The sequence below is a fragment of the Meriones unguiculatus genome, chromosome 1 (assembly GCF_030254825.1).
Source record: "Meriones unguiculatus strain TT.TT164.6M chromosome 1, Bangor_MerUng_6.1, whole genome shotgun sequence".
Classification (NCBI taxonomy): Eukaryota; Metazoa; Chordata; class Mammalia; order Rodentia; family Muridae; genus Meriones; species Meriones unguiculatus.
In genome coordinates this window covers 71,229,512-71,242,094 of record NC_083349.1, presented here as the reverse complement: position 1 = coordinate 71,242,094, position 12,583 = coordinate 71,229,512, and the positions used below count along the sequence as shown (strand labels likewise).

The following is a 12,583-nucleotide window of genomic DNA, read 5'->3' as shown; positions in this document are numbered from 1 at the left end:
ATGCTCCCAGCACACGCGTGTACGTGGGAGCAGAGAAACACGGCTGCAGTGTGGCTCTGGACGCCCGCCTGGATCCAGATGCTAAACAGAAAGGGAGGCCCAGCTGTGCACAAACACATCCGCCTCCCAAATGAGCTGCATCCAGACCCCAGGGCGGATCTAAGCCTCCTCTGGGGTGGCACTGCCTTCCACTGTCTGCCCTCTTGGGTGCTTCCTTGAGAATGAGCTTCATTTCCTCAGCGACTGATGCTTTCTTGGGTCGCACTCCGCCTGTGTTTGACCTGAAGAACAATGTGGACACTATGCAGACTGTGTTCTCCCTGGCGCTTCTTGCTCAGGAGAACCTTCCAGAGAGTGCTTCTCCTGTCCTGGGGCTAAGGCTTGGATTCTCCACGTTAAGAGATTTCCTGGGCTTTGTAGTCAGTCTAAGCCTATGTTAGCACTGAAGGGACCTGCGTGTCCAGTCACTCTGCCCCCGTTATTCTTTTTCTCCTTCTCTTTCTCCTCCTCCTTTTCCTCCTGTCTTTCTTCTTCAGTGATGAAAAGTAGAAATGATTATTCAGTAGAAATTGCAGTATAATGCTGATGTAGGATATATTTCCCTGTCTTTGATAGTATTTTAGCTCAGCAGTAAAGACGATTCCTGAGTTAATTTGGTGGCGTCTGGTATCCACAGATTGCTGCTTGGGAGACAAAGTTGAAAAAAATGCAGAGACTGTATCACTCCCGAGATTCAGAGGTGTATCAGTCACTAAATTCCATTCAGTATTTCACTGGCTTGCGTCTCCCCAAGGGATCTGTGGTCTTCAGACCCTCCGTGTCCGAGGGCACAGGATTTACATATCATCATTTCCCATGGTGCTGCATCTGTCTGACACCTATTACATACCTAGTCACGCACAGTCATGCTGGTGATGGAGTCCGAAGATAAGGACTTCAGGACTTTTTCTTTTTTTACATTTATTTATTTATTATTTATATAGTATTCTGCCTGCATGTGTGCCTGCAGGCCAGAAGAGGGCACCAGATCTCATTATAGATGGTCATGAGCCACCATGTGGTTGCTGGGAATTGAACTCAGGACCTTGGGCAGTGCTCTTAACCTCTGAGCCATCTCTCTAGCCCCAGGATTTTTAATTCTTTGATACTTGTACCATCTATGGAAGTCCTTCATGGTCTGAGTAAGGGAGATCATGGAAGCAGGAACAGGAAATGACATCTAAGTAATTATATCATTAGTTTAAACCAAAGGATTTTACTTTGTTTTAGTTAATTAAAAAATTAAAAGATTTATAAACCAGCTTTAACAACTTTGTCAGTTGATTTGATTTCTCATCTAAGTGTGGGCAGCTGTGGAAATGGCTGAATGAAAACCTCGGTAGGTCTTGTGCCTGGACATAGTCTGTTGGTTTGCCTTTACTTCTTTTAAGTGGCTTGGGTGTTTTGATGTTATATAAACATGGTTTTTCCTTCTGAAATCAAATGGAACTGGCAATAGGCACTCAGGTCCTATCTGTAAAGAACAATGATATGTTTTAAAAAACAAACAAAGTAGGCCTGTTATGAGCTAAGCCTCTCTTCTGGAGGAGTACTCTCAGGCCCTGTTCTGTGGCCCTGCACTGTTAGAGCAAGCTCAGAATTCACCAGAGAGCAGAGCTGACTCCGGGTCGTAGGTCTCCTGGGCTGGGATAGAGGGGCCTGCGGAGGGTCCGCTCCTCAGGGCCACACCCTCTTTCCCTTGCCTTTATTCTCAGTGTGCATTGTGTCTTTCCAGGTTCTACCGTGTGGCATCCGGACTGTAAGCAGTCCACGAGGACAGAGGAGAGGCTAAGGGTAAGTGTCAGAGCTCTGGAGGCCTCCGGCTGGGTGGCCACTTGTTCCTGAGCTCTGGGGGAAGTTCTTTTCACAGGCTTTTTTTTTTTTTTCTTATGGAAAACCCAAGGTCAAAGGCTACTTGACTAGCTAAGAGAGTTTCCTCCCACTGTAAATGTATTGTAAGGGTTGTTCTTGGTGCTTGTGTTGGACTCGGCAGCCTTATCTTTCCAGTCAGCATTTTAGGGAAGTGTCCAAGAGTCCGATAACTGGGGAAGATGATTCATCAAGCAGCCATGGTAACTGTCTTGGCTTCAACCATTATGCACCCCAGATTCTGTGTCCATTTCTCAGCTCTGGTGTGTTTGGCTGACTTCTGAAATCCAAGTTCCAAAGAGTAACCTCCAATGCAAAAAGTGCCAGTCAATCAGGTATTAAAGCCTCAGGGTGAGGATAATGTTGACAACAGCTGTATGACTGGCTATTCCTAAGAACACCTCCAGGGGGCACTTCCGAAGATGGAAGGCCTAAAGTATAAGCCATCAGACCGTTGGCTCTGGATTTTCACCTGGGCTGACTTTCCTCACAGTGATAATCAGGCCTGATCTCTCCATTTAGCTGTCTTAAGGAAGGGAAAGTAGAGTTTGACTTTAATCTTCTCACTATCCCAAGGAAAGTGTCTAGACTTATTTCTGAGCCAGACTCCAGAAATGGTTTAAGTGCCCTTGGCCTACCCTTAGGCATGCCTCAGAGGGCCACTGACTGGATTTCCAAATCCCTCTGCTGCCTCTCTGGGTTGTCAGTCCTGTCCTCTTATCTCCTCTTGATTCTCTTTGTTGACATATATGCATGCTTGGAGCCTTGTTATTTTGTTGTTGGGGCGAACGTTAAGTAGAGGGAAGAGAACCCACTTCTCTGAGTAGTTGAAGATGAGGGCGCAGCAGAGGGACTGTGGGTGTTGAAATGGTTTCCCCGCTTCTGACTTGCAGCTTCAGGTTACACAACACATAGCTAATAACCAATGGCCCTGAGGTCTATCGAGCATGGGCAGGCTGAGCCGGGAACGTGGGGGAAGGGTGGTGTTTGGGCGACAGGCTACCTTCCCATAATGGTAGAGCTGGTACCTGTGGACACTTTTGCCTTCAGAGTGTAAAATTGCAGCTTCATTGGAAGTCCTGCCCACAGTAAGATGCCATCCCACAAGGCTGCCATTTCTACCCTGCACAGACTGGCTTTTGTTTTCTAAAGAATCTTTTATTTTATTTTATTTACTTTATCCCTGATGAAGTCTTTGAGAGCAGTGAAGAGGAATGCTAATGAGGCCAGACTGAATGGAATGTGCATTTTTCTCTGTAAGGATAGCTGGAGTTTGCAGCTCCTTTTCCCAAAATGATTAAAACACAACAAATTCTCGGACATATCTCCCTGGAACGCTCTAGAGAAGCTTATAGGAAAAAACTAAACTAATAAAATAGTTCCCTTGTTCTGACCAAGAAGAGTTTTCTTCCTTTGTTTTGTTTCTTTAGCAAGCTTTCCAGAAAATTGCAGAGCTCTTCTCTGTGATGCCCGCCGTGGGTGGCAGGTTGGCCCTGGCTCATCTTCCTGGCGCACAGCAGGAAGGGCCTCACCTGCAGGCAGTACCTCTGGCTCAGAGTTGGGTCCAGGCTGACGCTGTTGAAGCTTGGAGGGCAGTGTTTTCACAGAGGAGTTCATCTCCTGCTCCTTAAGGGCGTGTCTACACACACATCTTGAGCCAAGATTTCCAGGCCTTTTTCCACATGTCAAGTTAGAGCAGTTTCCATAGCAAAATGAAAATGTTAGAAGCCTCTTTGAGCAAGCCAGAGTGAGCCTCATTCTTGGCATTTAAGGACTCATGGGACATTTGAAACAACAGTCTTTGGGTCCCTCCTGAGGCTTCTTGTTCTTGTGCTGTAAGCACAACAGTGCCCAAACAATTAGAAAGGACACAATGAGGGGGTCCGAATGAGCATAAATACATAGCAGATAATTTACTGTAATTTCAGACCAGTTAATATGCTTTTAATTCAGACCCTGAATTGTCCCCTGAAGTGGCCTTATATGTGTGTGGCAGTCACCATTTACTTTTTGCTTTTCCTTCATTGTTTTTATGTGTTTCTCATAGTACTTGTGAATAAGGCTGTTTTGTTATTTATTCTTCCTTTCTCTCATGTTTCATGGCAGCAACCAAACACTCATCGTTCTTCATCTGATTTCTTTTATCCCAAAAGTCTGGTTCGTCGCACAGGACGATCCCCAGCTCTACAGGTTGGCACTGTGTGGGGCCAAAGGCTTAGAGCCGCTGTCCGAGGCCCGGGCTTCTGTGGCTTCCCCCATCCTCCTCCCCACCCCCTCCGCAGGCCGCTTTTGTCTGACTTCCTCAGCTCCTGTAGAAGGCAGCAGCTTTCCTCACCCTGCGAGTGCGCCTCACACCCCACCAATAGATGTTTGCTTTCTGAACAATGGCTGAACTGATGTTTTCATTAAAGGCAGATTGCGAGAAGCTGCTTTGGGCTTGTGTTCCCACAGTTGTTCACTGAACAAATATTTACCATGCACTCAGGATTGTGCTGGGCTGGAAGCTTTCTGTCCAACTTTCTAGGGAGAGAAAAGACAGAGCAGCTGAGGGCCATCCCCTGCAGACCGGCCTGCTCACGCAGGGACCTCCACTTGGCCACAAGCTTCCTTTTCAGTCACAGAATTCTCTTAGCTAGGGCCAGCCACCTCCCCTAGTAAAGCTTTAGCCAAAGGATGCATCCCACACCAGCCCGGTTGAAGGAAAATACTATTCCAAAGTAGATTTTTATTTGTTTCTAATGGGGGGGGCACACTCTGGCCCCTAGTTTGAGAAATTTGGAGCAGATTGCTGGGCGGGGGCCTGTTTTTAATATTACCTCCATTGGAAAGTCTTGTTGGAAAGGCACATCTGATTCTCATTATTCAGCAATCAGTGCAGTCAACATTAGCTCCACTCAGAAAGCTGTAAACAGCTTGGGAAGGAGAAAGCTGTTTGTCCAGCCCTCCGCTCTCTAGCCGGGACAGAGCTGGAGGCTGCTTCACCCGGATCCTTCAGAAGCCTGGGTTACCAAAAGTGCTGCGGCTTTCTTCTCTGAAGCCCTTTCAGCCACGCCCTCTGCGTTTACTTGGAGGAGTTAGCCCTAGGCGGCAGCAGCATGCAGGCGAAGGCCAGCGCACTGCCGACCCGTGGCAGGTGGAGCGCCCGCCCGTGGAGGGCTGGTAGCCACCGCCTTCCTTGTTTTTAAGGCCTTCCTGCTGCCATTCAGTGACCAGCCTACCAAGTGGGCACGCACTAGGCTGTTTCTTCCTGAAACCCATACAGATTCCCCAAGTGCATTTTCCCCAAATGGTGATGCTTCAAGTCTTTGTGTGTGTGTGGAACAAGGAAGTCATGTGGTTGCTGCCTCATTACTGTCATCACAGTGCCCACTGCCTCGTTGCTGCTGTTTGCTCTGTTCTGAGACTTTGGCCTCTTCGGTCAGAGACACCTAGAGACATCCAGACCCTTGACCTTCCTGAAATGGTCTCTGAGTATCTAGAGGCCCTTCCTTCATCATCCCCAAACACGAATGGTTTCCCCCAGAGGAGTTCATTTTCCCTTTGACTTATATTTAGTGCACACAGATTCTAAAAGGATTCCTTCTTCTGCAGCTCTTGTCACCCCCTGGTCTGGTGAACTCCAAGAAAGGCCCCAGGCAGGTACTGTAAGCACCAGCTTAGAATAATGTGGCCGCCTTCCACCAGTAGCCCCGGGCCAAGCTGAGGTCTTTGATCTGGTTGCCTGAGGCTCTTCCCACCTTCTTAGAGCAAGGCTTTAGATGGAGGCTGCCTTTGCATCCTGCACCTGCTGGGGGGGGGGCAGCAAAGGCTTTCCAGTTCTTTGCTATGGAATGTGTCAATGTCATGTCTCCACCCACAATTCAGAGTTCTGGTGTTTAATGGTCAGTAGTTAAAGCAGGTTGTGAATTAAACGTTAAGGTCTGTCCACTCAGTCCGCCTTCCCCTGCTGTGAAAAGACAAAGGAATCAACGGACAGAAGGTTTTTTAAGAGACTTATTGGGAACAAAAAACCAATCCGCCTTTTCAGTCATCCAGCTGCAGAGCAGCGAAGACAGGCTCTTTGCCCTTTGCTCTTTCTGTCATTGAAATAAACTTTTGTTATCCCAGGGAGGTCTCTTTCCATTTAAAAAAAACAAAACAGTAACACTTTTTGTGAAATCAGAATGAATGTGGCAAAGCATGCTGAGGAAATAAAAGCTGAGCAAATGACCCTTTCTGAAAGGCTGGGTGAGGGCAGATCTCTGCAACTAGGGGCCCAGAGAAGGAAGGCTCCTAGTTCCTGATGTCAAAATAAAGATTACAGTATTTGCCTCATCTTCTTGGAAAAGTGCTTCCAGAGCCCACAGCCAGCAATGGCCCCATTCCTACCCAACCCCACCAAACAGGGCATCAGAAGAATCAGCTTCGTTTTTTCTGACTCTACTTTCAAGTTGTTGTTTTGTTTCGTGTGGAGACAAAAGTGTTTAAAGGAAAGGTGCTTGCTCCTACAGCTGTTGGCCCTGCCCTTTCTTCTTCCGAATAAAAGAATAAAAGAGAAGTGGGCATTCTTTGGGAGTGGTGTCTAAGGTGAGAGAGAGAGAGAGAGAGAGAGAGAGAGAGAGAGAGAGAGAGAAGAATATAGACAAACTCTTGGAAGGCGTGCCAGAAACAAAGGCTGCCGACAAGCTAGCTGGTAAATCCAGTTCATCAGGTCGCCCAGGAGACTCTGGGAACCTGAATGACCTCAAGTCAGCAATGTGGGTTACATAATCGCACGTAAGGACACGGATGTGGGTCATCTGCAGGATCTTGCTGCTGCCTGTGAGGGACAGTGGAGGTTAGTGATAAAAAGGGACAGCTGAGGAGGGCGTTTGATGAGCGCACACTCCGGACACGGGGGCTTCAGGCTGAAGTGGATTTCCCTGTGGGTGGTTCATGCTGCGTCTGCAGTCTGGGCTCTCTCAGGAGGGATCTGACCATGGGGGCAAGTCTTGTTTCCACTAGGAGGAAAATAGTTTTGTTTTGTTGTGTTTTTTTTTTTCTTCAGTAATAAGATGTTTATTTATAAAAGCCTAGATGTTTCTAACTGAATGTAAATTTCTGGAGCTAAGCTGTAGTGCCAGCTGTTCAGGAAGCTAATGCAGGAAGATAGAAAGGAAAGGCTCAGGACCAAGCTCTCAGCACAAAGGTGATTTATTTGTCCCAGAGGGACAGAGGGCAGGGAGAAGAGAAAAGACAGGGGATAGAGGATGAGGGACAGGGAGATGGAAACAAGGAAGAGGGGGCAGGTATGTTTGCCCTGGAGGGGACAAAGGACTAACTCTGGAGAGAGGAGACAGAAGTGGCCCTTAGGCAAATGTACAAGGGGAAGAGTTGGGACTGATAAGTTATCAGTCCTAATGAGCTAAAGGTGGGACAGAATTATATAAATGCAGGTTTATTGGGAGCAGCGCTGGAGGAGGAGTGAGAGAGAGAAGAGAGATACAGAATAAGAGAGGACAGCAGAAGAGAGGGGGGTTGAGGGAAGGAAGGGAGAGAGGGAGAAAGGGAGAGAAAGAGAGAAAGGCCAGAGGAGCCAAAATGTCTGGTTTATGTAGTTAAGGGCCTCCAGGAAAGGGGAAGCCCCATGCTGAGGTGAGGGCCAGGTATGCTAGCAGGGCCCTAACTAGGATGAGGTGTTTAATTTAATTGGTCATGTTAATTAGGTGAGCCAAAGGGGCCTTTCCCTTGTTGGGCTTCAGTACTTTGAAGGCTGGACAGTGGTAGTCAGTCTGAGGTGGAGGAAGTGGCTAAATAAGCAATAGGACCTTGAGGGCGCGCTAAAAACCTTGTAGCCTAACGGATTCTAAAGCAAGAAGAGCAGATGGGAGAGAAGGGCAGTGCTTGCCAGAGCTGGCTAGGGTCTCTTCCAGGATTACATACGTGTTCAGGGCCATCAACTTAGGCTCCTTCTCAACACATAAGATAGAAGAGGTGCTGGTGGGGGAGGGCTTGCCTAGAGTGTGTGAGGCTGTTACTTCAGTCCCAGGACCAGAAATTAAGATAAAATAATAAAATAAAATAGGTTATTAACAGTTAGGATCAAAACTCCAAGGATAATTGTTCAGTTTTTAAAAGTAATTTTACCTTCTTAAAAGAGAACTTTTCTAGGGCCAGTCACAGTGGCATACACCTTTAATCCCAGCACTGGGGAGGCAGAGGTAGGTGTATCTCTGTGAGTTCGAGGCCAGCCTGGTCTACAACTCAAGTTCCAGGACAGCCAGGGATACACAGAGAAACCCTGTCTCAAGAAAACAACACACACACACACACACACACACACACACACACAGACAGAATTTTCTAATCTCCATGGGTTGAGCTAATCTTCCCAGAAAGCCATTAGGAGCCGTGGCAAAACCCTGTGCTGTTTAAACCTCGAGCAGAGCCCAAGGAGCAGCAAACCCAGAACCGTAGGGCAGCCAGGCCAGGCCAGGGCTGGGCCACTGCTTCGGTCATGGGAAAGAACTGGTGTTAAATGCTGGAGTGAACCTCAGGTAAAAGTCACTGTGTGGGAAGGGACTGGAATCCTTGCCCAGAGTCCTCAAGGAAGAGACAACTCCAGGCAGGAATGGGCCATAGGTGTGACAAATCGCCTGTGAGAACATGGACCCAGATGAGTGCAAGCTCTGTAGCTGCAGCGGATTGCAGATAGTGAACGGGTCCGTTCATCTCACATGCGAAAAGAGAATTCTCAGGATGTGCAGAACTTGGGTACCACTGCCTCTCAGGAAACCAGGGGCACATGCTGGAGCTGCATGCTGACCCTCTCACTCAGCCCTGGAGACTTAGTTGATAAGTCTATAAGTTTATAAGTAGAAGTTGAAGCCCAAAGTTTTGAAAAAGAAAACTATCACCAGGATTCAAAGAGAGTGACTTGATTCCGAAAGCAGACTTTAACTGTAGTATGTTACACACAGCTGTGTTTTGTCCAAATGTAGCTAGTAAGGCAAAGGAGGGTTTTCGTGGAAAAGGGCAAGCAGGGATACAGCCTACCTACAGAAGAGGGGCACGGCAGGTGGGCAGAACAGAGTGGAGTGACCCTGTGGCAAATGATGAGTAACACAGAAGACTTTATGAATGTCAGCTTGCCTGGAGTACTCCCAGATAAGGAGAGTCTAAAGGGTCGGGTGTCGAGGAAGTCTGACTGAGCCCAGGCAGGTGTGGTGACCAGTTGATTTGCCTTTGGAAATGGTTCGGTTATCAAAACAGGAGTACAGGAGAGAACTGTGGTAAGCCTCTAATAAGCAGGGGTCACTTAGAGCCAGAGAGCACCAGATGGGGTTTGACAAGAGTCCAAAGTGTTGAATAACGCCTCAAGCCTTTATCCAAACAGTATTTGTGATACAGATAGCAGGAGATAAAGGCTTTGGAGAGTCCTGTCAGGGAGACAGGGAGGAGGGAGGGAAGCAGCTGAGGCGCGCCAGGCCAGCCAGGAGGCCCACCAGGCCAGCCAGGAGGCCCACCAGGCCAGCCAGGAGGCCCATCCTGGTTTTGCTTGTTTCGTTTCTCACAGTCCTTGTCCTAGAAACTGGGACTGAGTTTTGTGCATATCTGGCAAGCGCTCTGCTGAGCTGTACAGCCAGCCTCCTCTGGAGTTTCATTTTGAGGCTGGGTTTCATTACATTGTCCAGGCTGGCCTTGAACTCGCTCTGTGACCATACTTACACAGGTCCTGAACTTAAGAGTGTGTGGGATTGCAGGCCTGTGGCCCTGGGTCAGGCTCAGGAGACCAGTCTGTCTGCAGAATCTGTCCACCAAAGTGAGCCCAGGGGCCCTTCCCAGCGTGCTCAGGCTGGTCTTCAGCTCTGTTCCCATCTGCCGGGCAGTACAAGAGCCAGCCCCGGGAATGTGCTGGGAATACAGACCTTCTCACTGACCTACCCTCGGAACAACGTCAGACACAGCCCAGAGCGCCAGGGCCAGTGTGCTGCGTGTCCCAGGAGCACAGTCGTCCCAGCAGCTGAAAGCCACCACCTTCTGCTCCCCAGCCCCCAGCCAGGGCTCCTGTGGGGTTGTTACAGTGAGAGTGTATCCAGGGCACAGGCTTGGGGGTCGTGACTGTAATCCTAGCCCTTGGGGGGCCAAACTAAAGGAATTACAGGTTTGGGCCATGCTAGCCTACATGGTAAAACACTTTGATTTTGTTTTAAGAGTATTTGCAGTTCTCATGCACTGTATTTCTGCCCTGACTCAGTGTGTTTCTGCTGCTTGCACACCCTCCCTCCCACAGCTGCGTGGGTGGGAATGCAGTTCGGGGCTTCTGTCCTTGGACCTGGGACCTGTGGAGGCAAAGGCTAACTCCTGCCCCCTCCTACCTCTGTGGGTTGGCACACGCATAAAGTGGGGGGACATGTGCCACTGGGTCATTGGGTAGATCAGTGCCGGTAAAACTGAGACACAGTTGCTGTCCTTGTGTGGCTACTTGGCATTTCCTTCGGGGTCTGGAGTGATGGCACAGTCAGTGAAGTACCTTCCTCATGCTCCTGAGCTCCATCCTGAAGCAGCATAAGAGGGCCTGGCGAGGTGGGACACGCTTGTGAGCCTACATTCAGGACGGCTGGTGGGCTTCGCAGCCAGCTGAGCCTGACTGTGAACTGGAGGCCAACAAGAGACCTGTGTCAGGGACCATATTCCCGAGGATGACACCAAGGCTGTCCTCTGGCCTCCATATGTACACACACACACACTTCATGTGTTCATTACTGTGTCCAACACTTTGAAGGGACAACTCTTTCTCTAAAGTGGCCCTGTGTTTTGCTTGGGCCAGGTCTATGTCTGGGCCAGGAAGCAGGGCCTTGGAACCGGACATATTTGAGCAGTGTCAGGTGGTGAGGGATTGTTGCTCCTGGAAAGTTGTCACTCTGATCACAATTAAAGGAGAGCCGGGTGTAAGACGGGGGCTGGGGAGAGGCACACCTCCAGGGCGTGTCATTCTCCCACCACCTCCACTCAGCCATTGCACAAGTCCCAGGCCACTGGCTGGAGTGTGGCCGCGCAGTCTCCACAGTGAGTGACCACCGCAGGCCAGGTTGCCTTTGTGGTGTCTGGCGTGCACAAGCTCTGGCTGCTTCCTGCCATGTTCAGGGTACTGAGCGGAAACGCCTGCTTCAGAGGGGAACGAAAGCTTTTGGCTTTGTAGATTCTGCCCTCCAGGAAGTAGCTGCACAGACAAGAGCAGCACTCTCAGGAGGGAGGGCCTTGCTTCTCTAGAGAGTGTTGCAGAGCATGCCAACCAGAGGTGAAGGCCAGTCAAGTCCATACCTCTCCTTCCTGTCCTGTGCCCCCTCTTCCATCCTCCCAGGGGCTCTGTTAGGTGTAAGCTGTGTAATAGACCTGAACATTTGCTTACAAATAAATGATTGCTCATTCTTTCCTCCAAGCTTTTCCACCTCTGTGTACTGTTCCTCTAATAACAGGAAAACCAGGGCAATGTTTACAAGAGAGGAGACACAATGTGAGGAAGTCAGAAAATATCTCATCGGGAGTTTGTGCAGGAAGGAAAATTTAGGGTTGGCTAGGAGAGACCACAGCAAGTGCAGTGGCCTGTGGACTGAGGAAGAAGTGGAGCCTATGAGGAGTCAAGTTTAAGTTAAGATTGAAGGAAGTAATAACGAGCCAACCAAGAGAAACTGGTGGTGAGAGTGGGCCAGGCAGTAGAGCAGCCAGGATAAAAGCCTTGAGGTAGGGACACAAGCTTGTTCTGTGAGTGAGGGCAGGTGATGGCTGACAGGGCAGGAGAAGGCTGGGATCCACATTACACTAAATTGGCCCTATAGGCAAAAGCAGCACATTGAAGAGGAATCAGGCTCTTCAAAGGTTTCTCTTTTGAAATAACAGCCCCTCCCTCCCCCCAGTGTCAAGTAAGTGTGAGAAAGGCAGAGGTGAGAGCAGGGAGCCCACGGCCTGCAAGGCTGTGCACTGCCATGGTTCTGAGGAGCAGAGCTGGGTGCTCGGCTGGCCATGGAGCTGGGCGGAAGTGCACAGCATCAAGATACACTCCAAGTTCAAGGCCCGGGTTCTTTAAGGGACACGGAAGAGGAAGGACCTTGAAAGCCTGGCCCTTCCCTTCAAGTGCATATCTCCCTCTGACACCACACTCACACACTCACAGGCCTCTCCTTAGCTGGTTGAGCTTTCTGTGGAGCTTGGGCTGCCTGGGCCAGTCTAGACTCTGGAGACCATGGCAGGAGTCTGACAGTTGCTTGTTTGTTTTCTAGCCCACCAGGACATCCTCTGAGAGTATTTACTCCAGACCAGGCTCCAGCATCCCTGGCTCGCCAGGCCACACCATCTATGTAAGTACCACTTCTGGAAGGGCCACTTTGGGGAGCAGGGGAGTTGGCGACTGGAATAGCCAGATAGAGAGTCCCAGAAAGGGAGGTGCTCCACAGAGGTCTCTGTTAGAAGACCCTGATGTCCCTTTGCCATTCTGACGTCTCAGGCATGCTTCCCAAAATAATTCCATCTGTGATCATCAGAGGAAAAGAGGACCTGACGTGCAGTCACTTAGGGCTTAGAAGGTCATTACATCTAACATGTATATAGATATTTGGGAATTAATTGCACATTTTATAATGCTGCTGCAAGTATTATTAAATTCTGCCAAAAATATATTTAATTTATTCAACAGGCAGTACTTGTGTTTAGCTATCTA

The 12,583-nt window shown here is 49.1% G+C and overlaps 1 protein-coding gene across 17 annotated transcripts in view; it reads left to right on the top strand.

Moving 5' to 3' along the window:
* Ablim1 (actin binding LIM protein 1) overlaps nucleotides 1-12,583 on the top strand; it is a 249,892-nt gene that overhangs the window by 207,091 nt on the left and 30,218 nt on the right. For all 17 annotated transcript variants that reach the window (XM_060391704.1, XM_060391700.1, XM_021630990.2 and 14 more), the window contains 2 exons: nucleotides 1,775-1,833; nucleotides 12,147-12,224. In XM_060391704.1, the coding sequence (XP_060247687.1) occupies nucleotides 1,775-1,833; nucleotides 12,147-12,224 (137 nt within the window). The remainder of the gene's footprint in view (nucleotides 1-1,774; nucleotides 1,834-12,146; nucleotides 12,225-12,583) is intronic.